The sequence below is a fragment of the Trachypithecus francoisi genome, unplaced genomic scaffold (genome assembly GCF_009764315.1).
Source record: "Trachypithecus francoisi isolate TF-2019V2 unplaced genomic scaffold, Tfra_2.0 Lachesis_group1, whole genome shotgun sequence".
NCBI classification, from domain to species: domain Eukaryota; kingdom Metazoa; phylum Chordata; class Mammalia; order Primates; family Cercopithecidae; genus Trachypithecus; species Trachypithecus francoisi.
Window position 1 is genome coordinate 98,333,362 of NW_022681454.1, and position 27,654 is coordinate 98,361,015.

At 36.5% G+C, this 27,654-nt stretch overlaps 1 protein-coding gene across 2 annotated transcripts in view; it reads left to right on the forward strand.

The window, feature by feature from the left end:
* BANK1 (B cell scaffold protein with ankyrin repeats 1) overlaps window positions 1-27,654 on the forward strand; it is a 254,356-nt gene that overhangs the window by 63,519 nt on the left and 163,183 nt on the right. For both annotated transcript variants that reach the window (XM_033214877.1, XM_033214878.1), the window contains exon 5: window positions 5,803-5,999. In XM_033214877.1, the coding sequence (XP_033070768.1) occupies window positions 5,803-5,999 (197 nt within the window). The remainder of the gene's footprint in view (window positions 1-5,802; window positions 6,000-27,654) is intronic.

Here is a 27,654-nt window from a genome sequence, read left to right on the forward strand (position 1 = left end):
AGAAGTTCAGAAACCACTGTATACCACACCCTATTATTAATCCACCATAAGAACACCTCCCTCCCCTTTCTGAAAGGACTCATTTGCTTACTGGATTCTGCCATTACCAAACAGTTATTTTAAAAAATGTTCAGGTTTGAAAACTCACATTGCATTATTCTGAAAAGGAAAGAGACTTAGATGTAGAACTTGTTTTTATGCCTTCTTTCTGTAAGTTATGGTTTACCAAAGCTGCCACAGCATCTTCCTCACTGTACTGGTCAGGGTTCTCAAGAGAAATCAATAAAATGTGTGTATATGTGTGTGTGTTGAAAGATAGATAGAGATAGGTTGATAGAAATATATGTTATCTATAATCTCTCTATAACATATAAATATATAAAATATGTATTGAATACATAGATTAAATTATTAAATATATATGTAATAGATATTAATAAATATATAAATAAATATTTATAAAATATAAATATTGGCACGTCTGAAATATGCAAAGCAGGTTGTCACTTGGGGCTTCCCTAATCATTCTCATATTCCATTTTCATTTTGTCTCTATAATACATATATGACAGTACTTCCAAAGGCATCTTAAGTTCTACCCACTCCTTTTACTGCCCATAAGATTTCTTAGATTTACCTCCTTGCCTTTGTGCATTTTATTATCAAATCATTTAATATTTTAAAAGAACAACTCCAATGCTCAAGACTGAAAGAAATTCCTTTTAAAATGCTGAAATAGTCCTTACTAATGAAGTAAAGTTTCCTTGCCAGACATATTGATTTACTGCTTTGTGGCCCTAATTTCTTGAATGTCCATGTAAGACCCATCTAAACAAAGGCCAGTAGGTAGCATTCTACCTGTAAGGCATGCCTCTGTACCAGAATGCCCAACCATCTGATCCCTACCCAGCCCATCTGGTTTGTGCACTTTTACTGTTCAACTTTTCCTGGATCTTTTCCTGGTTCTTGGTTATTGTCTTGTCAAGACACAGCAGAGATAAAGTTGGTAATTTTCAAGAGAAATTTTTTTCTAATGAATGTAGAGGAAAAGAATGCAAGCACATTTGTATAGAAATAAAATCTTTAGAGGCTTCTGACTTGAACCAGGGTTTAGCTACAGATTGGATGGATTGGGGTAAACATGAAACTGTCCAGCTCTTTTTATTGCCTCAACATTGTCTGGGTTTTCTAGTGGAAAATGGAAAATAAACGTATTTAAATATTGTGAGATTTAATTTTAGTTGATATCAATTCTAGGAACTTCTAACAAACACTTCACATCTCCCTTTGCTTCCTAGAATTACCTCCACACATGGGCTCCGAGCTCCCAGGCTCTTCGTCTGTGGCCTTAAGTCCTGCTTCAACCTTGTTTTACTCATTGCCTACTTCTCTCTGGCCATTCTAGCCCACAGCCCTAGATAAGAAGCACTTCATAGTGTGTTCTCAAAGACTCTTTTTCTGAAATCAGAGCATCTTGCACCACCTGCCACATCCTTGTTCTGTTGCTCTGCTCTTACTCAATCTGCCACTAAGTACCTTAAATCCCTACCTCTCCAATTCCATTTGTTAACCACCATGTTTTCTTCTTCCTTTTCCTCCTCCTGTCATTACTGCTGCTAATTTTAGGGTGGATTCCATCCACTCCAGTATTCAGTAAGCAATGAGTCCCTTCTGGGTTTGAGGTGACATGCTCCATTTATTTCTCATACTTCTTGTCAACTCATCATGCAGATCCTTTGGATGACAGAATGTCATCATTTTAGAACTCAATTTTTACAATTTTACTAAAATTTCAAATCTTAAGCATACAGATCAACAAAATAAAGAATTTATATCAAAATATTTAAAATATACAGTCTTTCAAAGAAATTATCTGAGAACAACAGAGTAACTATTCATCTTCACCCAAGTTTTTCCTGTTGTTTGTCTATGCCTGACAATAAAAATAAAAAACAGAGAGTCAAGTCTGTAGAACTGCTCTTTCTTTCTACTTGCACGTTGGTTGTGGAAGTGGATTCTAACCACTCCTGGTTTGGATTTTAGCTGAGTGGGCCCAGAACACAGAGATAGCCCGGGAGAAGCTCTCATAAGTCACGGACTTGAATGCTCACAGTTGCCTCCCGCAGCTCCACAGCTTTTCTGGCCTCACCCTGAGGAGCAGTATACAGGGGCCGTAGTTTCTCTCAGAGCCTCCCTGACTGTGTGGAGGAACAAAGAAAATAAGGCACTATAAGTCAGAAAATAACTGGCCATGCTGCAATGGGAAACCAATTATGAACTCACTCTCCAAAATTAAAAGGGGCCTCTGGATTGCTTTAAAATGCATTTGATTCTCATTATTTGCAGTAGTTATGTTCTGTAAAGTAATCGAATAAGTCAATGCTGAACCTTTGCTCCCAGGAGAGGTATAGGGTTAGGTTCCTGTGAGCATCTGGTCACAATGTTTTCATCAATCAATTGATACATAACCTTGCTTTATGTGTGTTTCTGCTTAAAAATACCTTATTTAATATATACTGTTGATTCAAACTGAACTCACCATTAACACTGTAACTCATGCCTGAATGAATTTATCTAATACATGTATTTTCTCCATAAGGCATGCCAGTGCTTTCAAGTGCTTAGAAATACTACACAGCACTTCAGCACTGTACTTGGGGGCCATTTTAAACAGCTAATTCACCAAAATAAACCACAAAAGCTGTGAGAGTTGTGGCACCAAATGGCCTGCAAACAGGACATTTGTTTACAGTATAAGAGCTGAAATAAGGAGGCATAGGGTTGCCTTGTTTGACCCCAGCTGGGAATGTGTGCTTTGGGTGACTAAAATTTTTCGTTGCTATACATATGTCTGCAAATGCCTGGAAAAGTGTCCTAAGGGGTTACAAACAAATTTTAGTGAGTAAATGAATTTGCATAAACAGAATTCCCCATTAATGAGGACTAGCAGTACTTACTTGCATGGAAAAATACATTGGACATAGGTTTAATAACTGAGCAGATGTTGTGGTCATCAATTGAATATTAAGAAAATTAAGAGGCCTAAGTTCAAGTAGCTTGTGCAAATGACACTATGACTAAATACTAGAATTAAATTAAATTGTATAGATTTAATCCATACAATCTGGCTCCAAAGTCCTAATGCTTAAGTGCTACACTATATTGCTTATCATGATAAATAAATGTTAAGTTTTAGAATTTTGGTATTTAAGTAATAAAAGGCATTATTTTGAAGTTTATTTACCAAGAAGAAATTAAGACTCATTTGAATATAATGCAGATTAGGACCTAACCTATTCAACTAAAACATTTAAAAGAAAGAGTATCTTGTATGAAGTTTCCTGAGATAATTAACAAGAGAAATACCAAGTGGATGCAAATTCTAATTTTTTCTCTTATTTAAGAGAATATTTTAGTAACAAGAATTCAGTTATAACAATTAATGAGGCAGATTCAATGTTGAGTTTAATAGTAAAGTATGTATCTATAAATTTTCCACTGCTATATTTTATGTAATATGAGAGGTAACAACAAAGCTGTAGCATAGGGTTTTGATAGACTATTTCCTTTGTGCATTTTTTTTACATTATAAAGGTTTTAGAAGCATGATAACCTTGGCAGCATTTTTTTGTTTCTTAAAATTCTAAAAAGAATTATATGTCTAATCTTTTGACAGAATTGGAAGAGTGACACCTCACATGTTACATAATGGTTCTCCTGTCAGAGAGCAGAAAGTTTCATAAACACAGCAATGCTCTGTTTTTACAGATAAAATAATAACATTTCATCAGATTTCAAATCCTATTATGAAAGGAATGAAAATTGTTATGTTTCTTCAACCTTTGCAGCTACCTTCCCTATGCTAATTGGTGTCTGATTAAAACCCAGGAAAAAATACCTTCCAGAGAGTTTCTTGACTTAAAGCATTTGTGGCATGGCATCAAGCCCGGAAGAATATCAGAAGTTCTATAATTTTGACCCTTAACCCTTTCATCTTATAAATTAGGAAACTGAGGTCCACAAGATGAATTCTTAAGAACCACAGATTTAGTGGCTGAGCTGGGATTAGAATGCAGATTTCCTGATTTTTAATCTTCTCTTTATTGTGTGCTTTGTTGTTTTGCCCCAAAGGGGCCACCTGGTCATTCTACTCTGAATGAATATTTACTATTCCAGATAAAAGAATGATTTATGAAAACAAATGGATTACATGGTCATGAATTTCCAGTTTCAATACTCACCTTACTGTTAAATTCTTGTTTAATGCTCATATTCCAAACTTGAGTATATTTTCATTTTATTATTCTAGTGAGCTAGGTTAATCTTTTGAAAGCTTTGGCTTGATTACTTCTGTTTAATTATTAGCCATCTTTTGTGAGGATTGCCTCAAAAAGTTTAGGAGCAGCTCTGCACAAACAAATGTATGATTTGATTTCTTTGCTATGTGCCAATTCACCTGTTTATTTGTATTTGTCAAGCAAGTGACATTGGACTTTTCTTTCAAAAATTCCCCCAGACATTTTATTCTATTCTCATGAAATTACTGTTTGAAAGACATTGGCTGAAACAACTGAAAACTAACATTTTATTTGGTCTAGAAGAAAATGAAAAGTAAATTTGTCACACCTTGGTTTGAATTATGGCTTCTCTGTTTACACCTTGGTAATAAAAACAGAGGCAGTGAATCTAGATTAATTAAATGAAAATTGCCATGAAATGAAACAAATGTATGCTGTAGATTAAACACATTCTAAACATTTATTGTATCTCCTAAACAAATCTATAATTTTAATCTAACAAGTAAGACTGTAAATTGTTTGCAAAGTAAATGTGTACATTTAAGAAAATAACTACATAGTGTATGAACTAAGATGATTAAAGCAAATTCACAGTTTTCAAAAAGCAATGAGATGGCTGTTTTCCATTGCGTTAAAAGTTTGCTGAAAGACAATTGACTTTGGTTTTGATTCCTTTAATTATTTTGCTATAAGTCTTCACCTTACTTCTGATAATGCCACAGCTATTATGTTGATGTGTAATTTCTATAACTTTTTTTTCAGCTAAGTGCAAAAGTATAGAATGACAACAAACCATCATTCGTTTGTGTTTTGTTTTGTTTGTCATTGGGATATAGGTTACATTCATCATTTTATAGTGATATAAAATTAATAAATGTCTTCTAATTGATAATAATTTGAAAAATCAAACTCTTTAAGACATTGATATAAAAGTTATAAAATCCAGATGGAAATTTCCACACTGAAGTTATTTATAAAAACACTCACCTGTATTTTCTGTTGCAGTTAGTTTATGAAAGAAAAATTTTATGTAGAAATCTAGTATAACCCCTCAAAGAATTTCATGTTCATTTCAACTTCGGAAGGAAGCAAACTAGGCAGGGAGGTAGAATATAAAATTATTTTATAGATGAACTTACAGAATTTTTTTAATTTAGTGTTTGGTTAATGTCTAGGTACATTCAAAAGGAGTTACTACAGCATGTTATTCTTTTTTTTTTTTCATTTAAGAGGTTGATGTGGCTTTTTAAATTAAATAATTAAACTTATCTGACAAGTAAGATTGGTGCATTAATGCTAGTGAGAATATGAGTTTATATTTATTTTAATATAGGAAATTAAGTGAGGGGAAGATTCTAAACTGCTAAAACTATTGATGGTTTCTTACACAAAAAGTCTGCTGTGCTTTGTGGGAATTATTTTTAGGAGTATATTGTGTTAGACCTTTTAATGAGATTGCCAATAAAATCAAAACATTAAATCCTACTACTTCTTATGCTTACAGATATCCATTTCAAAGAACTTCCAACTCTTCTCCACTGTGCAGCAAAATTTGGCTTAAAGAACCTGGCTATTCATTTGCTTCAATGTTCAGGAGCAACCTGGGCATCTAAGATGAAAAATATGGAGGGTTCAGACCCCGCACATATTGCCGAAAGGCATGGTCACAAAGAACTCAAGAAAATCTTTGAAGACTTTTCAGTAAGTTTTTTTTTTTTTTTAATTATATCTCTGTATATTCTGTTTGATATTGTAGAAGAAACTGTAAGAAGAAAAAACCTATTACCTTTACCATTTTGTTTAAGAGTCTAGATAAGGCACTATTAGGCACATGAGAAAAGATCAATAATTGTGGGTTGCAGAAAAACAATTCGATAATAATTCAAAAAGTCTACCTAATAGAAAATTTATTTGTTTATTTATTATTTTATTTATTTATGTACTTTTGAGACGGAGTCTTGCTGGATCGCCCAGGCTGGAGTGCAGTGGTGCTATCTTGGCTCACTGAGAGCTCTACCTCCCGGGTTCACACCATTCTCCTGCCTCAGCCTCCCGAATAGCTGGGACTACAGGCGCCCGCCACCACGCCTGGCTAATTTTTGCATTGTTAGTAGAGATGGAGTTTCACCATGTTAGCCACGATGGTCTCAAACTCCTGACCTCAAGTGATGCGCCCCGCTCAGCCTCCCAAAGTGCTGGGATTACAGGCGTGAACCACCACACCCAGCCTAAAAAGTGAATTTATGTTGCTTAAATTTGTTTTCCTTATGTGATTCCTTCTCCTCTTCCCTGTTAAGTCCTAATTCTGTCTTATGTAGGTTGAAGCCCCAAATTACAGAACACTTTTTGAAGAATGTTAATTTTGTAAGAATGCAACCGAAAGAAGATTTTAAGAAGGAGGGGATGCTATCTCAGTACATAAAACATACTTTGTATTTCCATAATCATGCTTAGAAAAGCCATTGTTCTTCTGTTTCTAACAAAGATATGCACATTTTGCTCCAGAAAGTGAATTATACTCTGATGGCTCTTTGGAAAATAAAATGGGACAATGATTATGCTGGTAAATTATCAAAATTTGTCTTTGAGTATTTAAAACAAGTAATTTTGTTGTCAAAGAAGAATTAATATAGAATATGTAAATTCTGTAAGCTTCTGGTTATTTTAGCATTTATTATGATTGTCAGATTAAGTCAATCTAATTAATATTGGACTTCAAAAACAATCATTGGTATTTGAGATTTCTGAAGAGTATATTTAAACTAAATATAGAACATGAAATTTTATGAAAAAATTAATAAACTCCTAATTTTTAGTCTTAGGTCCTTCAAATCAGAAATAACCATTCTTTTTATTTCTGGAAGGATTTTAGATAGTGATTGTCATATATGCATTTTTTTTTTGTTTGTCTGTTTTTGTTTTTGTTTTAGATGGGCTTTTTGGAAGGAGCAAAGTTTTTTTTTTTTTCTTTTAATTTTTATACTTTAAGTTCTAGGGTACATGTGCATAACGTGCAGGTTTATTACATATGTATACTTGTGCCATGTTGGTGTGCTGCACCCATCAACTCATCAGCACCCATCAACTCGTCATTTATATCAGGTATAACTCCCAATGCAATCACTCCCCCACCCCCTCTCCTGATAATAGGCCCCGATGTGTGATGTTCCCCTTCCCGAGTCCAAGTGATCTCATTGTTCAGTTCCCACCTATGAGTGAGAACATGTGGTGTTTGGTTTTCTGTTCTTGTGATAGTTTGCTGAGAATGATGGTTTCCAGCTGCATCTATGTCCCTACAAAGGACACAAACTCATCCTTTTTTATGGCTGCATAGTATTCCATGGTGTATATGTGCCACATTTTCTTAATCCAGTCTGTCACTGATGGACATTTGGGTTGATTACAAGTCTTTGCTATTGTGAATAGTGCCACAATAAACATACGTGTGCATGTGTCTTTATAGCAGCATGATTTATAATCCTTTGGGTATATACCCAGTAATGGGATGGCTGGGTCATATGGTACATCTAGTTCTAGATCCTTGAGGAATCGCCATACCGTTTTCCATAATGGTTGAACTAGTTTACAATCCCACCAACAGTGTAAAAGTGTTCCTATTTCTCCACATCCTCTCCAGCACCTGTTGTTTCCTGACTTTTTAATGATTGCCATTCTAACTGGTGTGAGATGGTATCTCATTGTGGTTTTGATTTGCATTTCTCTGATGGCGAGTGATGATGAGCATTTTTTCAGGTTTCTGTTGGCTGTATGCATGTCTTCTCTTGAGAAATGTCTGTTCATATCCTTTGCCCATTTTTTGATGGGGTTGTTTGTTTTTTTCTTGTAAATTTGTTTGAGTTCTTTGTAGGTTCTGGATATTAGCCCTTTGTAAGATGAGTAGATTGCAAAAATTTTCTTCCATTCTGTAGGTTGCCTGCTCATTCTGATGGTAGTTTCTTTTGCTGTGCAAAAGCTCTTTAGTTTAATGAGATCCCATTTGTCAATTTTGGTTTTTGTTGCCATTGCTTTTGGTGTTTTAGACATGAAGTCCTTGCCCATGCCTATGTCCTGAATAGTACTACCTAGGTTTTCTTCTAGGTTTTTATGGTATTAGGTCTAACATTTAAGTCTCTAATCCATCTTGAATTAATTTTCGTATAAGGAGTAAGGAAAGGATCCAGTTTCAGCTTTCTACTTATGGCTAGCCAATTTTCCCAGCACCATATATTAAATAGGGAATCCTTTCCCCATTTCTTGTTTCTCAGGTTTGTCAAAGATCAGATGGCTGTAGATGTGTGGTATTATTTCTGAGGACTCTATTCTGTTCCATTGGTCTATATCTCTGTTTTGGTACCAGTACCATGCTGTTTTGGTTACTGTAGCCTTGTAGTATAGTTTGAAGTCAGGTAGCATGATGCCTCCAGCTTTGTTCTTATGACTTAAGATTGTCTTGGCCATGCGGACTCTTTTTTGGTTCCATATGAACTTTAAAGACGTTTTTTCCAATTCTGTGAAGAAAGTCATTGGTAGCTTGATGGGGATGGCATTGAATCTATAAATAACCTTGGGCAGTATGGCCATTTTCACGATATTGATTCTTCCTATCCATGAGCATGGTATGTTCTTCCATTTGTTAGTGTCCTCTTTTATTACACTGAGCAGTAGTTTGTAGTTCTCCTTGAAGAGGTCCTTTACATCCCTTGTAAGTTGGATTCCTAGGTATTTTATTCTCTTTGAAGCAATTGTGAATGGAAGTTCATTCCTGATTTGGCTGTCTGTTTGTCTGTTACTGGTGTGTAAGAATGCTTGTGATTTTTGCACATTAATTTTGTATCCTGAGACTTTGCTGAAGTTGCTTATCAGCTTAAGAAGATTTTGGGCTGAGACAATGGGGTTTTCTAAATATACAATCATGTCATCTGCAAACAGGGACAATTTGACTTCTTCTTTTCCTATGTATACTTGTGCCTTTATTTATTTATTATTTAAATAAAATACCCTTTATTTCTTTCCCCTGCCTGATTGCCCTAGCCAGAACTTCCAACACTATGTTGAATAGCAGTGGTGAGAGAGGGCATCCCTGTCTTGTGCCAGTTTTCAATGGGAATTTTTCCAGTTTTTGCCCATTCAGTATGATATTGGCTGTGGGTTTGTCATAAATAGCTCTTATTATTTTGAGGTACGTTCCATCAATACTGAACTTATTGAGAGTTTTTAGCGTGAAGGGCTGTTGAATTTTGTCAAAAGCCTTTTCTGCATCTATTGAGATAATCATGTGGTTCTTGTCTTTGGTTCTGTTTATATGCTGGATTACGTTTATTGATTTGCGAGTGTTGAAGCAGCCTTGCATCCCAGGGATGAAGCCCACTTGATCATGGTGGATAAGCTTTTTGATGTGCTGCTGAATCCGGTTTGCCAGTATTTTATTGAGGATTTTTGCATCGATGTTCATCAGGGATATTGGTCTAAAATTTTCTTTTTTTGTTGTGTCTCTGCCAGGCTTTGGTATCAGGATGATGTTGGCCTCATACAATGAGTTAGGGAGGATTCCCTCTTTTTCTATTGATTGGAATAGTTTCAGAAGGAATGGAAACAGCTCCTCCATGTACCTCTGGTAGAAATCAGCTGTGAATCCATCTGGTCCTGGACTTTTTTTTGGTTGGTAGGCTATTAATTATTGCCTCAATATCAGAGCCTGCTCTTGGTCTATTCAGGGAATCAACTTCTTCCTGGTTTAGTCTTGGAAGAGTGTAAGTGTCCAGGAAATTATCCATTTCTTCTAGATTTTCTAGCTGATTTGCATAGAGATGTTTATAGTATTCTCTGATGGTAGTTTGTATTTCTGTGGGGTCGGTGGTGATATCCCCTTTATCATTTTTTATTGCATCTATTTGATTCTTCTCTCTTTTCTTCTTTGTTAGTCTTGCTAGCGGTCTGTCAATTTTGTTGATTTTTTCAAAAAACCAACTCCTGGATTCATTGATTTTTTTTGGAGGGTTTTTTGTGTCTCTATCTCCTTCAGTTCTGCTCTGATCTTAGTTATTTCTTGCCTTCTGCTAGCTTTTGAATGTGTTTGCTCTTGCTTCTCCAGTTCTTTTAATTGTGATGTTAGAGTATCAATTTTAGATCTTTCCAGCTTTCTGTTGTGGGCATTTAGTGCTATCAATTTCCCTCTACACACTGCTATAAATGTGTCCCAGAGATTCTGGTATGTTGTATCTTTGTTCTCATTGGTTTCAAAGAACATCTTTCTTTCTGCCTTCATTTCGTTATGTACCCAGTAGTCATTCAGGAGCAGGTTGTTGAGTTTCCATGTAGTTGAGCGGTTTTGATTGTGTTTCTTAGTCCTGAGTTCTAGTATGATTGCACTGTGGTCTGAGAGACAGTTTGTTATAATTTCTGTTCTTTTACATTTGCTAAGGAGTGCTTTACTTCCAATTATGTGGTCAGTTTTGGAATAAGTGCGATGTGGTGTTGAGAAGAATGTATATTCTGTTGAATTGGGGTGGAGAGTTCTATAGATGTCTATTAGTTCCACTTGGTGCAGAGATGAGTTCAATTCCTGGATATCCTTGTTAACTTTCTCACTAACAGTCTCGTTGATCTGTCTAATGTTGACAGTGGAGTGTTGAAATCTCCCATTATTATTGTATGGGAGTCTAAGTCTCTTTGTAAGTCTCTAAGGACTTGCTTTATGAATTTGGGTGCTCCTGTATTGGGTGCATATATATTTAGGATAGTTAGCTCTTCCTGTTGAATTGATCCCTTTACCGTTATGTAATGGCCTTCTTTGTCTCTTTTGATCTTTGATGGTTTAAAGTCTATTTTATCAGAGACTAGTATTGCAACCCCTGCTTTTTTTTGTTCTCCATTTGCTTGGTAGATCTTCCTCCATCCCTTTATTTTGAGCCTATGTATGTCTCTGCATGTGAGATGGGTCTCCTGAATACAGCAGACTGATGGGTCTTGACTCTTTATCCAGTTTGCCAGTCTGTGTCTTTTAATTGGAGCATTTAGTCCATTTACATTTAAGGTCAATATTGTTATGTGTGGACTTGATCCTGCCATTATGATATTAACTGGTTATTTTGCTCGTTAGTTGATGCAGTTTTCACAGCCTCGATGGTCTTTACATTTTGGCATGTTTTTGCAATGGCTGGTACTGGTTGTTCCTTTCCATGTTTAGGGCTTCCTTCAGGGTCTCTTGTAAGGCAGGCCTGGTGGTGACAAAATCTCTAAGCATTTGCTTATCTGTGAAGGATTTTATTTCTCCTTCACTTATGAAACTTACTTTGGCTGGATATGAAATTCTGGGTTGAAAATTCTTTTCTTTAAGAATGTTGAATATTGGCCCCTTCTCTCTTCTGGCTTGGAGAGTTTCTGCTGCGAGGTCTGCTGTTAGTCTGATGGGCTTCCCTTTGTGGGTAACCCGACCTTTCTCTCTGGCTGCCTTTAGGATTTTTTCCTTCATTTCAACTTTGGTGAATCTGGCAATTATGTGTCTTGGAGTTGCTCTTCTGGAGGAGTATCTTTGTGGCGTTCTCTGTATTTCCTGAATTTGAATGTTGGCCTGCCCTACTAGGTTGGGGAAGTTCTCCTGGATGATATTCTGAAGAGTGTTTTCCAACTTGGTTCCATTTTCCCCCTCACTTTCAGGCACCCCAATCAGATGTAGATTTGGTCTTTTTACATAATCCCATACTTCTTGCAGGCTTTATTCATTTCTTTTTCTTCTTTTTTCTTTTGGTTTCTCTTCTCGCTTCATTTCATTCATTTGATCCTCAATCGCTGATACTCTTTCTTCCAGTTGATCAAGTCGGTTACTGAAGCTTGTGGATATGTCACGTATTTCTTGTGTCATGATTTTCATCTCTGTCATTTCATTTATGACCTTCTCTGCATTAATTATTCTAGCTATCAATTCTTCCACTTTTTTTTCAAGATTTTTAGTTTCTTTACGCTGGGTACGTAATTCCTCCTTTAGCTCTGAGAAGTTTGATGGACTGAAGCCTTCTTCTCTCATTTCGTCAAAGTCATTCTCTGACCAGCTTTGATCCATTGCTGGCGATGAGCTGCGCTCCTTTGCAGGGGGAGATGCACTCTTATTTTTTGAATTTCCAGCTTTTCTGCCCTGCTTCTTCCCCATCTTTGTGGTTTTATCTGCCTCTGGTCTTTGATGATCGTGACGTACTGATGGGGTTTTGGTATAGGTCTTCTTCCTGTTTGATAGTTTTCCTTCTAATAGTCAGGACCCTCAGTTGTAGGTCTGTTGGAGATTGCTTGAGGTCCACTCCAGACCCTGTTTGCCTGGGTATCAGCAGCAGAGGTTGCAGAAGGTAGAATATTGCCAAACAGCGAGTGTACCTCTCTGATTCTTGCTTTGGAAGCTTCCTCTCAGGGGTGTACTCCACCCTGTGAGGTGTGGGGTGTCAGACTGCCCCTAGTGGGGGATGTCTCCAGTTAGGCTCTGCTGGGGTCAGGGACCCATTTGAGCAGGCAGTCTGTCCGTTCTCACGTCTCAACCTCCATGTTGGGAGATCCACTGCTCTCTTCAAAGCTGTCAGACAGAGTCGATCGTGTCTGCACAGGCCTCTGCTGCTTCCCCTTTTGTTGTTTAGCTGTGCCCTGTCCCCAGAGGTGGAGTCTACAGAGACAGGCAGGTTTCCTTGAGCTGCTGTGAGCTCCACCCAGTTTGAGCTTCCTAGCGGCTTTGTTTTCCTACTAAGCCTCAGCAATGGCGGGTACCCCTCCCCAGCCTCGCTGCTGCCTTGCAGTTAGATTGCAGACTGCTGTGCTAGCAATGAGGGAGGTTCCGTGGCTGTGGGACCCACCTGGCCAGGTGTGGGTATAATCTCCTGGTGTGCCCGTTTGCTTAAAGCACAGTATTGGGGTGGGAATTACCCGATTTTCCAGGTGTTGTGTGTCTCAGTTCCCCTGGCTAGGGAAAGGGATTCCCTTCCCCCTTGCACTTCCCAGGTGAGGCAATGCCTCGCCCTGCTTCAGCTCTCGCTGGTCGGGCTGCAGCAGCTGACCAGCACCGATTGTCCGGCACTCCCCAGTGAGATGACCCCAGTACCTCAGTTGAAAATGCAGAAATCACCGTGTTCTGTGTCGCTCGTGCTGGGAGTTAGAGACTGGAGCTGTTCCTAAACGGCCATCTTGCTCTGCCCCTCCGCCATTATGATATTAACTGGTTATTTTGCTCGTTAGTTGATGCAGATTCTTCCTAGCCTCGATGGTCTTTACATTTTGGCATGTTTTTGCAATGGCTGGTACGGGTTGTTCCTTTCCATGTTTAGGGCTTCCTTCAGGGTCTCTTGTAAGGCAGGCCTGGTGGTGACAAAATCTCGAAGCATTTGCTTAACTGTAAAGGATTTTATTTCTCCTTCATTTACGAAACTTAGTTTATCTTGATATGAAATTCTGGGTTGAAAATTCTTTTCTTTAAGAATGTTGAATATTGGCCCCTTATCTCTTCTGGCTTGGAGAGTTTCTGCCGAGAGATCTGCTGTTAGTCTGATGGGCTTCCCTTTGTGGGTAACCCGATCTTTCTCTCTGGCCGCCCTTAAGATTTTTTCCTTCATTTCAACTTTGGTGAATCTGACAATTATGTGTCTTGGAGTTGCTCTTCTGGAGGAGTATCTTTGTGGCGTTCTCTGTATTTCCCGAATTTGAATGTTGGCCTGCCCTACTAGGTTGGGGAAGTTCTCCTGGATGATATCCTGAAGAGTGTTTTCCAACTTGGTTCCATTTTCCCCCTCACTTTCAGGCACCCCAATCAGATGTAGATTTGGTCCCATACATAATCCCATACTTCTTGCAGGCTTTGTTCACTTCTTTTTCTTCTTTTTTCTTTAGATTCCTCTTCTTGCTTCATTTCATTCATTTGATCCTCAGTCACTGATACTCTTTCTTCTAGTTGATCGAGTCAGTTACTGAAGCTTATGCATTTGTCACGTATTTCGTGTGTCATGGTTTTCATCTCTGTCATTTCATTTATGACCTTCTCTGCATTAATTATTCTAGTTATCAATTCTTCCACTTTTTTTTCAAGATTTTTAGTTTCTTTGCACTGGGTACGTAATTCCTCCTTTAGCTCTGAGGAGTTTGATGGACTGAAGCCTTCTTCTCTCATCTCGTCAAAGTCATTCTCTGACCAGCTTTGATCCGTTGCTGGCGATGAGCTGCGTTCCTTTGGAGGGGGGAGATGCGCTCTTATTTTTTGAATTTCCAGCTTTTCTGCCCTGCTTTTTCCCCATCTTTGTGGTTTTATCTGCCTCTGGTCTTTGATGATGGTGACGTACTGATGGGATTTTGGTGTGGGTGTCCTTCCTGTTTGTTAGTTTTCCTTCTAACAGTCAGGACCCTCAGCTGTAGGTCTGTTGGAGATTGCTTGAGGTCCACTCCAGACCCTGTTTGCCTGGGTATCAGCAGCAGAGGCTGCAGAAGGTAGAATATTGCTGAACAGCGAGTGTACCTGTCTGATTCTTGCTTTGGAAGCTTCCTCTCAGGGGTATACTCCACCCTGTGAGGTGTGGGATGTTGGTCTGCCCCTAGTGGGGATGTCTCCCTGTTAGGCTACTCAGGGGTCAGGGACCCACTTGAACAGGCAGTCTGTCTGTTCTCAGATCTCAACCTCCGTGTTGGGAGATCCATTGCTCTCTTCAAAGCTGTCAGACAGAGTCGTTGGTGTCTGCAGAGGTTTCTGCTGTTGTTGTTGTTGTTGTTGTTGTTGTTGTTTAGCTGTGCCCTGTCCCCAGAGGTGGAGTCTACAGAGACAGGCAGGCCTCCTTGAGCTGCTGTGGGCTCCACCCAGTGGGAGCTTCTCAGTGGCTTTGTTTACCTACTTAAGCCTCAGCAATGGCGGTCGCCCCTCCCCCAGCCTCTCTGCTGCCTTGCTGTTAGATTGCAGACTGCTGTGCTAGCAATGAGGGAGGCTCCATGGGGTGGCGTGGGACCCTCCTGGCCAGGTATGGATATAATCTCCTGGTGTGCCCGTTTGCTAAGACCCTTTGTAAAGCGCAGTATTGGGGTGGGAGTTACCTGATTTTCCCGGTGTTGTGTGTCTCAGTTCCCCTGGCTAGGGAAAGGGATTCCCTTCCCCCTTGCACTTCCCAGGTGAGGCGATGCCTCGCCCTGCTTCAGCTCTCGCTGGTCGGGCTGCAGCAGCTGACCAGCACTGATTGTCTGGCACTCCCTAGTGAGATGACCCCAGTACCTCAGTTGAAAATGCAGAAATCACCTGTCTTCTGTGTCGCTCGCTCTGGGAGCTGGAGACTGGAGCTGTTCCTATTTGACCATCTTGCTCCCTATGCCCATGTGCTAGTTTTTAACTAGTTATCATGCTTTATCTGATGAGGGCATTCATTTTCATAATTGTTCACTGTATGCAGGCATTGAATAGGGCAGCATGGTATCTACCTCAGGTAAGTCAGTAAGTCAATTCAGCTTTGGATATTTTCCATTAATACTGTCATTTAATACATTTTTGGTGCCTGTCTTTAACTCTGTACAACTCTATTCTTTAATTTTTAGGCACTGGTACACTGGGTTAAAATTTTCCCTAGAAGTCCTATCATCTAGGGATGCTTTCTAAATTAATTCCTGATTTTCAAAAAGTCATTCTTCCACTTCTTGCTCTCCAGTAAAGACTCACCTTTTGACAGATTCAACCCCATGCACACTTCAGGTGCTCCATAAGTAACAAAATACTACATAATGATGACAGTAGATATGAAAGTAAGTACGATGGTAGGATGTGAGGTTTGATGGATGTGGGATATAATTTTTGTTCTCTTACACCCTCTCAGTATGTTATACCTCTGCTCCTGCAATAACAGCGCTGATAGAAGTTGATTGCTATCATTGTCTCTAGGTGACAATCACTCTTTCATAGTTGCTGCATTCTAATTTGACAGTTATACTTGATAATTATTGTGTGAAATTTGTTACATAATTTTCTATAGTATCTTTGTAAGCTGTTATTTCTACCTGAATGTCTACAGTAAATGTTACCATTATAGTTAGGATAGATCAATTATTTTGTTCTGCTGTCAGTAAGGAATTGACTGTAACTGTTGCAAGTGCCAACAGATCTGTCAGTGCATTTTCATGACCCTGGATAATTTTATATACAATAATTTTGCAAGCTATGAAGGCCTTTTTGCAAATGTGTAGTTAAGAAAATGAAACATATGTATTGTATTTTGACCCACATGGAAAAATGCTTCCTGTCAATTTATATGACACATGAATTATTCTTCTAATTATCAATTTTATTTAAAATAAATTTGGGAGTCATATCTTCTTACTGAAGGTATGTCAGATAAGCAGATGTTGACACTATCTATTCTAAATACTGTTAGCTAAGTCTTGTAAAAAGTGTATGTAAACCTGATGGAGAAAAGTGAAATCTCATTATGCTACTAAAATACTTTACTGTTGCTTTAAAAGCATCTATATCACTTCAATGTTATAATGACCTAGATTCTGAAATATCTGAGCTCATCGCATATGCATTCAAATTTTTCATGAACTATTGTTTCAGAATAGTTTAAAGGAGCAGATATTTTTAAGTTTGAGGTTTACAATCTACCAGCGGACTATATTTCTACTGAAGAAATATCTATTTTTAAATTCCAACGTATTTTGGTCCCAACTAATTTACTGATTTGTTCAGTACCTCCTAATCCCCCATCAATAAAACATTGCTCATTTTAGAATTCCACAGGGAGTTACAATACAGTGATTTGGGTCATCACTGAATGAAGTGGGTAGAAGGAAAAAGCCAATTGTGATTTTAGAAAAATACAGAGAAAACACAAAAGCATTAGCAAGCATTCATAAACCAAGTGGCACCCATGTCTTATTGTTAGGTATATGAAGGAAGAGGATGAAGATGAAGAAAAGAATGAGGAAGGAGGGGAGGAAGAGAAAGAAGGGGAGAAGGAGGAGAGTAGGAGAAGAAGAGGATCTGAAATTACATTTCTTACATTGCTTCATGACATTTTTTATTTGAGAGGTTAATAATTTATACCCAGTCTATGAACAGAGCCTCTTCATTATGAATGAATAGCTTTCATGTTTTGATAAAGTTATGTAATTAACATCTGTACTTCATTTATGTTTTCAGTGCTATTACTGGATGATAATATCATATATGTCTATAATCCATAAAGTCTTTCAAATATCTACTCATTATTCAGTTTCTGACAATGTCACCTGAGAGAATTAATATGAAAAGTAGGTGGGAAAAGGGCAAAATATTTGGTACTTAAATTCACAACTGGGTATGAACAACGATTTGCTTAGCATTATTCATAAGGAAAGCCCAGGACATTTCAAATAGTAAATAGTGACATTGATGATTGATTCAATCTTCAGAAACTTATCTCTTAAATAAAATGTGAATGAAAAGTTGAAAACAAACTGGAACTTGGCCTCAGATTGAGGTACCTTGAGATTTAAGATAAAGAGTACAAGACTAGTCTGTACTCTAAGCAAATAGATATAAAGAATATCTGCTTGTATTAGTTCAGATATGTCACCCCATCCATCCCCTTCAGTTTAAAACCCTTAGCAAAATGATTACATCAATGTGTAAATAGACAAGGAAAAGTACATTCTCCTCTGTTGGCCAGCTATGGAATTGGAGCAGGTGTTCGCTTATCTTAGAAACAATATCCAGAAAATATCTTCTTTCTTCCACCACTGTGTTCACTTGTAGTTTGGTTTAAATATGTATACGCTGTTAATTATAAATATTCATGAAGAAAATTGAAGAAATGGGAAAATCAGCTTTCCATGCATATTCTCTAACTGGCTTTTCAGGAGTACTCTTGATTGGGAATCTTTCTATGGCTCATATGTGAGATGGGATTCCTGTGGCATCAGGCTCTCCTTAATCTATCCCTACACTGCTCTTTGTCCCTGTGGACACTGGGCCCGTGTGTGTGTGTGTGTGTGTGTGTGTGTGTGTGTGTGTGTGTGACAGAGAGATTTTGTTGTCCTCCAGTATCTGACTGACAGGCCCTAATCTTTTTCAGATAGTCAAGGGCTTGGGTTTAAAATACATGTATGGAGGGGTAAGTGTTGAAGTACTTACAATATCCCTAATGTAAAGCAATAATTGACTGGCTAATATAGAGAACCGATTACTCAGAAGTTAGGTTTTGTGTTTAGGCTAGTAGTAAACATTCACTCTCCTTGGCTCTTTATTTCTCTCATTCTCAACATTGCCCTCCCAGTACTTTACAAGTAGATTGTTCCATTTAATTCAGTGTTTATCAGTGTTATATAATTTAGTTTAAATGGCAGCATATCCTGCTTTGCCTATGTATTTTTTTCTTTCTTATAAGTCTGGAAGCTCATGAAGCATAGTGGGCTCTCCTCTCCTCCCACCATCAGGTACACTAAAGGTGCTCAGCATGTATTTTTCTCATTGATAGTGCAGAAGATCGGTGTCCAATTTAAAGACTTGTCTTATTTCACTTTCCCAATCATATATGTAAATTGGTCCCATATGCTAAATAAAATAATTGGTCATATTTCCTATACTTGGAATTTTTTTAAAGTTTAGTTTCAGAGACTTCATAGACAGCCCTACTGCTAGTCTTCAGCATATATTTTAATAGGCCCAACTAGTGTGAATTTTGGGATCCTGGCCTTTATTCAATATTGATGTTCTGTTCTGTTAGAATTGAAGAAACTGGAATAAATCACATAACTGCACTTGACTGTGTGCATTATAAATTTATGTGTCAGTTATGTGCTTGAAACTCCTTAGGAATCTCTTTCAAAAATCTGGCTATCACAGAATTTTTCTCTTCTCCAAGTCATCAGACCCAGTTTTGATGCCCTAACTCTGCAGCTCTAAACATGCTATGCAAACTCCCTTAAATCTCTTTGCTGTATTTTCCTTTACTCCTAGAGTCTTGAGATTCAGTCAGGTCTGGATTTTAAACTTAACTTCACCAAAAACTAAGTTTGCATCCTTGGAAAAAATAATTCCTTATAGAGCACTTTAGGAGTTGATGAAATGAATGTGAAATTATTAAATATATAGAAGACCCACAAAAAATATTGCATTCACCTTATTTTCTGTTGGCTTATTGTTATTCATATCAAATTTAGACTTCACCATCAATCATACCTTTTCTTTTCTTACATCATTAATCTCTCCCATTATACTGACTCTTCCCTAAACAAATGTTTCAATCATGTATATATATATATATATATATATATATATATATATATACATGCTTTACATAGACATATAGTTTTCCATTGTTTAAAGACTCTCTCTATATATATACATGCTTTGCATTTAGCTCACTACTACAGCCGCTCTGTCAAAGGCCATAACTAATCAACCATATATCAGATTCAGTGGATTTCTTTCAGACATCTTTTGGCACAACCTTTGACACTGCTTTCCTTGACCCTGCCCTCTTTCTGAAGGTCCACTGACCCCTTCTGACCTTCTTGTCTTCCCCATCAGTAAAGGTTCTTTCTGCACTCTCTTCACTTATTATTAAAAGGCAGTATCATAACTGGAACAAATGAAATCATGTGGAATTTGTATGAAGCAGAAGAAAAATTATAAATGGGATTTTAAATAAGCACTTAATGGGGAAAGGTGAAGGATTCATATGGTGAAAGAAATGGGATGTGCGGTTATGTAAAGAAGGGAGAGTAGGTAAACTCTGACTTCTTAGGCCAGAAAACCAAATCTTGTTATTGATTTTTTTCACAAAATTTATTATTTTTTAACTTATGATAATGACCTACAAAAGACTATGCACCTATTAAAAGAAAACTTAACATTTTATATAATATTTTGATAAAACATATACCAAGAAATGTTTGTAGAGCCCCCAAAGAGCTCATACGCAACTTAATGGTAAGTACATAAAAATCTAGTTGTTTGTGGTATTTTTTGCCTACTCGTAATGTAAGAAAATACTTGATTTTCAATTATTTATTTACATGCTTTGCACAGGTTGTATGCTTAATGCAATGTGTATGATATAGCTAGATTCAAATAGAAAAAAACTGTAAAAATAATTTTCCCTAATTAATTTTATGAGTTATATTATTTAGGAAAACTGTCTTTAGGGTATTTGTCAGTAGAATGTTCATTAGGAAAGACATTTCTCATGTCCACTAAGCCCAGTGTGTGAGACTGCTTAAAGTAATCTCTTTCTCCCAGAAATCATGTTAGTTTGGTTTAACAGAGTCAAGCAAAAACCCCATTTGTAATTCTCAGGAATAGCTATTCTCAGATGTCACAGCCACTGTTTTCTCAGTGTTTTTCTATGTAATAAATGATTTATGTTTTCATAAAGTTGCTAGAATAGCTACCAGTGTCTGTATACTCTCTTTCCATATACAAAGAATATAGGTTTTTAAAAGTTTTCCTGGGTTCTCATTCATTATTCTGCCTCAGCAGAGGAGGAAACAGAAGCAGAAAGGGTCAGGTTGATGTACAGCTAGGCTCCACACAGTATAATCATTTGGCGGTGAGGTGGGGAGGAGAGCAAGCATCACTGGGAGAAGCAAGATGAGTAAAATCTCTGAATAGTCCTTGAATGTTTTTTACAACTCAGACACATAAACAGATTATTGCATTATCAATTTACATCACCAAAAGAGAAATTAGTCCTAAAGTTCAACAAAATAGAGGTTTTGTAAAATGAATATAGTGTGTGATTTGTGTTTCCAATTTCTTGAATAAGCATAATGTATTATATTCTTCATTCAGGGTTTTATATCAGAAATGTTATATTCTCATAAAAACATGAGACACACATTTTCATAATGTAGACATTTGTTATCCTTTTTATTCCAAGGTCTGTTTACTCCTTTATTTCATAACTTCCCTCAATTGAATAATTAGTATTAAAAAATAACTTACTGTTAAAAATTGTTCTAAGAACAATGACCCTTTTGATAAACCTTAGAGGGCACTTTGTCCTAGCAACAGCTGAACTCTGAAAAGCCACATCTTATTTGCCCAGGCAGAAGGGAATCTTAGCCCTTTCGGGAGATACCATAATTTTATTCCTAAATGAGATTTACCTTGTAATATTTATTTGAATATCTATTTATTCTCACTTTTGAAAAAATATTCTTTGGAGTTAGGGTAAGGCCCTCTATCTACACTTTAAGCCCATTTCCCACTGTTCTCAGATATATGGAACAGAGCTGGGGTGGAAAATTTAGATATAACAGCTATATAGTTCAGAAGAATTTAGAATATATTTGCTTTTATCTTCATTGTACCAAATGCCATAGCTGCTGCGAATACAATCATGGTATATAAGGACAAGTGATGATATGATTTTGATTACCTATGCCTCAGTAGGTAATTATTTTTATGCTCATTGCATTAAAATTAATTCAGTACCCACAAATAACAAGGCAATTTATGAAAGTGACAGAGGGAAATAATATACATGTACTTACAGTTCTTTTCCAATAGAGATCCTTAATACATCATTAAATAATTTTTTAAAGTTGAAACAGTATCTTATTCTAAATAGGTAATTCATTATATTTTATACATTTGCTTCAGATTGTGGTAGTCTCCAGGATTCTATTAAGTATCACATCCTTGCCTATGGGGGCTAAATGGTCTTTAAAACCCCTTGGAGACCTAAGTTTTTGTAATTTTTAGAGTTCTGATTTCTCAGAAACCTTCTAAACTTCAGATCTTTTATTTTTTTTCTCTCTTCTTTCAAAGCAATTAGCTTTACCTGTAGAACAGGGTAACCTAGAGCTGTCACTTACATGCCTGCTGGTCAAAAGGAAATACAATTTCAGAGAATGCAAAATTAATCACTTATGATAATTAAAGCGATCGGTATTGACACCATATCTATAGAGCATGGCCCTCATGTAACAAACGCATGGTATTGTCCTTTCAGAAGGAAAATATGCAAAGGCAATTGAATTATAATTTCATTGGAAAAATATTGTTCTTGGAAATTCATCTCCATTAATTGGCTTTGAATTTCCATCATTCTTGATTCTTGAAGATAGAACAGGGTATTTAATATAATCCAATGTAGATTGGGTATATACTTTTGTACTAATATCTTGAAATTGTTTTTACTTGAAATTCATATAAAGGCCTCTCCAGGCATATGAAAAGAATCAGACTTGTATTATGAAAAAGCAAGAATATTCATCAAATATTACAGCTCTGAGCCTCAACAATATAATTTCTTTTTCATTTCTCCTTATGTAGCAACATTCTCTTTGTGATATATATAGATGTGAGAAAGTAAAGATTATGATTGACTTATTCTGCCTCTAAAAAATACAGTATAAAAAGAAAATAAATGGCACCAGTTGAAGGCTAAATTTTGGGTTTGTTTTACATAAATTAATCAACCCTCACTTGAGCCAGAAAACAGTCTCCAATTTTAGTTTAACAAATAGATTGATTGAGTTCAACAAATACTTATTGACTACCTATTAGGTGCCAAGCATTTTTCTAAACACTGGAAATTTGGAACAGACCAAAACTCCTACCCTAATGGGAAATAAGACTATAAATAAATAAATATATACAATGTGTCCAGTGGAAATTAATGTTTAAGGCCAGGAAGAAATAGAAAGAACTACAATGTGTAAAGCGGTGTGTGAAAGGAGATGGGAGGGGGAACAATTTTGAAATGAGTAGTCAGAGAAGTATTCACTGAGGAGTTCTTTTATATTAATAAATATATTTATTTATATTTTAATACTTAAGTCAGTTCTAATTTTAAAAAACTATATGACACATGAATTTTTCTCTCTTTTCTACTGTATATGGCTTTCAAAACGAATGTTGGAAACAATATTTATCAAATTTTCCCCTTAAACAGATTAAACTGTAACATTTTCTCAGGGAACGAATATATGTACTATCCTTTGTTTTTTGTCCATCTTCTACTTATTAAGTCCATGGAGTTTTTCAATTCTCAGAAAAACTTATGTATTTATATGGACAGGTATTCCAATAAGAGAAAATGGCACAAGGGCAAAGGCTCTGGTAGGATATGAATATCCACAAAAGAGTCAGTTGGCCAATGTTACTGAAGCAAAGTAAATGAGAAAGAAAAGACGTAGTAATAGATGGCCGCAGAAAGATAGTAAGGCCAGATCTGTAGGGCTTTATAGGCAATGATGAGAATTTGGTATTTTGGAGAAAGGCATTAGAGAATTCTGAGAGACATTGTATTGGTCTGTTTACACACTGCTATAAAGAACTGCCGGAGGCTGGGTAATTTATAAATAAAAGAGATTTAATTCACTCACAGTTCCACATGACTGGGGAGGCCCCAGGAAACTTACAATCATGGCAGAAGGGAAAGCAGTCACATCTGATATGGCCGTGGGTGAAAGGAGAGAAGGAGGAATTGCCAAACACTTATAGACCATCAGATCTTGTGAAAACTCATTAACTTTCATCAGAACAGCATGGGGGAAAACTGCCTCATGATTCGATCACCTCCCACCAGGTCCCACCCTGGACATATGGGGATTGTGGGGATTATAATTCAAGATGAGATTTGGGTGGGGACAAAGAGCCAATCCGTATCAGGCATCATATGATTTAAATTGATCAGAGTCACAACTATATTGATCACAGACTGTACAGGGCAAGAAGGACAGATCAGACCTGATTGGCAACTACTCCCATAATCCAGATGATAGATGATAAAAAGATGGTAGTTTACACTAGGATGATAGCTGCAAAGACAACCAGAAGTGGTTAGGTTTGAAATATGCCATTGTTTTATAGTATAGAAAATGGAATTTACTGACTTTGGAGGTGGAATATAAAAGAAAGTGAGTAGTTACTGATATTTCCAAGTATGTTGGTAGAAGCAGAGGATGGAATTATTTGCCACTTACTGAGATGAGGAAGACTGAATGAAGAAATGGTTTGTTAAGAAAAATCAGGAATTTGGCTTGAGACACATTAAATTTGAAATGCCTACTATATTCCAAAGTTTGGAAGTAGAGGTTATAGGGAGTACCAACAGAAAAGGCCAACAGTGAGCAGCATTTGAGGTAGGAAGAGAATCAAGAAATCTCTTGACCTGGATGCCAAGTAAAAGAAAGATTTTCACAGATGAGGTAGAGGCAGCTACATTAAATGCTACTGACAGGTCAACTAAGATAGGACAGATAATCAAATTTTTGATTTAGCAACATATGTATGTATCTTTGTATGTGCATATTTATATATTTATCCTTAAAGTTAGTCATCATAGTAGTAAGCCTCTCCAAATATTGGAAAGATGATTTATTGGGAGATGAGAGAGATTAAGATAAAATTTTCTAATGAAGCATGAGCTCTATGATACTTTGGAGACAATTCTGATGAATATTTTGCTCTAATTTAGTTTGTCCCAAATACGTCTTATTAGCTGTTTGTGGAAACAAGAGTGAAGCATGATGCTATTTTAGAAACACATTTCCTGACATGTGGTTTGGAATCCCTCATGAAAATGTAAAGGAGGAGACAACATTCAGTCTCCAGCTGGTATGAGTGTCTTGTGGAGAAAGTGAACTGTCAGGGGGAAGAAAATCAGAGCATTTTTATCTGTCAGACGTTAATGTCCATTCACAGTGTCAAATCGTAAACTCAGATCCCTGGTTTGAGCCTGTGGCTGAGATTTCAGCCTAAGCAAGAACATCTCTCCTTTTATTAGTGTTTAATTTTCTTTTCTCAGTACTGCCGAGTTCACTTATTCAAATTTGGCTCTTGGTAAAATATCGGTAAGCCAATTAATCCATTTCCTTAATGAGAAGTCTCTATTATAAGAATAGGTAACTGCATAGACTTATATTGAATCTATCAATCTTGGGTTTGAAGGGGAGAATGCCAATTATCCAAGCAATCTGGTTCATTACTGCAGTATTGGACGACGTCGCTAAATAAGCCTACAGTGCAACTACAATAGCACTGTGGGAGTGGGGAGCAGCGCCAGGCACTGAACATTTGTTCAGGGCCTATTATATGCCAGATTGGGTTAGAAGCTTTATGCACACCCTCTCATTCCATGTTCTCTACCACCCTCTGGGGAATTTCTACTTAGTTTACATTTTGAGAAACTGAGGCTAACACGTTGGAGAGTTAGTGAGCTGTGAAGCCACCAAATAGCCTCCAAAAGATAGCTACTCATAAAAACCTACTAATTTTATGGTCTCACTTATTGAATTCTGTAATGATTCAAATGATTCTTTCCAATTTTGGCTTCTTCTTTGTTCTTTTCTTGACATTCCAACCTGCTGTCCATACAATGCCTCTGAATAAAATATCACTCTCATCACTATACTATTATCATAATAACTCCCAAATATTTAGCAAGCACTCAGTCTACATCTGATGTGTTAGGAACTGTTGGTGAGGGAAGGAGAAAGGAGGAAACCTTGTACTTTGACTCCTCTCTAAAATCTACTTCATGAAACATCAGATTGTTGGAAGGTCCAAATTATATATATGAAAGGCCTTTGGGATTTGTAAAGCTTCAGCACCATTTTTAATATTATCATCGCCATTTTAAAACTTCCCATAAATAAATTTTAATATTTTAAACACTTTGAAAGTGAATTATTTTAATACTTAAGTCAGTTCTAATTTTAAAAAACTATATGACACATGAATTTTTCTCTCTTTTCTACTGTATATGGCTTTCAAAACGAATGTTGGAAACAATATTTATCAAATTTTCTCCTTAAACAGATTAAACTGTAACATTTTCTCAGGGAACGAATATATGTACTATCCTTTGTTTTTTGTCCATCTTCTACTTATTAAGTCCATGGAGTTTTTCAATTCTCAGAAAAATTTAAGTTGCAATCATTTAAAGTAGCCAGAGATTGCATTTAGCAACATTTAGCTAATGTTGATAACCCTTCTTGGTGCTTATATTGTATTAATAGTTTGTTGGGGGGAGACTGAAAATGAATAAACATACAGAGTAATTTCAGAGAGTGATAAATGCTGCGATTTTTTTAATTAGTAAAAAAATTTAATTGAAGTATAGTTACAAGAAATAATGATATATTTGTTACACCACGCTCAGTATCACGTTATATAAATAAAATATTCATTTAATATTAGTTTTTCATTCTCTCATGGCATCTTTATAACACTTCTAATCAGGTTATTAGTATATAATAATTAATATATTAATAAATTCTAATCTAGAATGTTTCCTTTATTAGACTATAAATTTGATGAGAACATATCAGAGTTTATAGTTCCATAATAACTATATGTATGTGGATATTGGTTGAATATCTCTCCCACAGAACTGTAAAATTTTGTGAGAGTGTGTGTTCATCATTGTATCTGCCATGCTCAGCAGTGACTATCTCTGAGTAGATGCTCTCTACCTCCCCCCATTTTCTCTGTGTGTGTGTGTGTGTGTGTGTGTTTATATGTGTATATATGAAGATTTATATATTCGTTTACATATTCATTCTTTTATGTTGTATAAAAGGAATAAGTTCTTTCTAAAATTATTGGGCACATACTATTTGTTGAATATTGTTACAGTTACAGTAACATAAGACAGACAAGTCACTAGTCTCATGATCTCACATTTGAAAGTGATAAACAAGGGAGGGAGTGTTCTTTATTATCTGTCCTTCTTCAAAATTCTAACTTTACCCCCATAGCCCTTAGCCAGTGAAATATCAGATAGTAGTTAAGTACTTTGGAAAAAAAGAACATGTTAGTATAAAAGCCAAAAATAATAAAATTAGCAAAGAGCTACGTACTATTATCTGTTTTTGCTGCTTTATGATAACAGCTCAGTCCTACTATCCATGTTTTACAGATGAGGAAATTGAAGCACAGAGTGTTTAAGTGCTTGCCCAAGGTCACACATTTGGTAATAAGTAGAGCTGGGATTTGAACCCAGGCAGTGTAGCTCTACATGCTTAACATGGCACTAGATTACATCTAATACTTAGAAAAGGCACACTTAATCTTCTTTAGTATGTTCTCTAACAGTTTTTCCCACTACAGATCTGACAGACAATCTTTCTGTGTAAAATTATTGCTAAACATCACAAAGAATTCAATTCAGCTGGAAGTCTGGGTCCAAATTCAGTTTTACCTGTGTTTTATGCAGATTGACTAAAGCACTTCTCAATACAGAATACAAAATACAGACAAAGAAAATACCAAATTCTAGTTTTTGTAAGTCGAGTTAAATTTAGGTATGGCTGTCACATACCTAACTTTTTAACACTGTCCTTTGCTCTGTTCTTTGACTGCTTTATTACCACAGTTTTATTGACTCTCAAGAGTATTGTGATGGTTAATTTTATGTACCTACTTGAC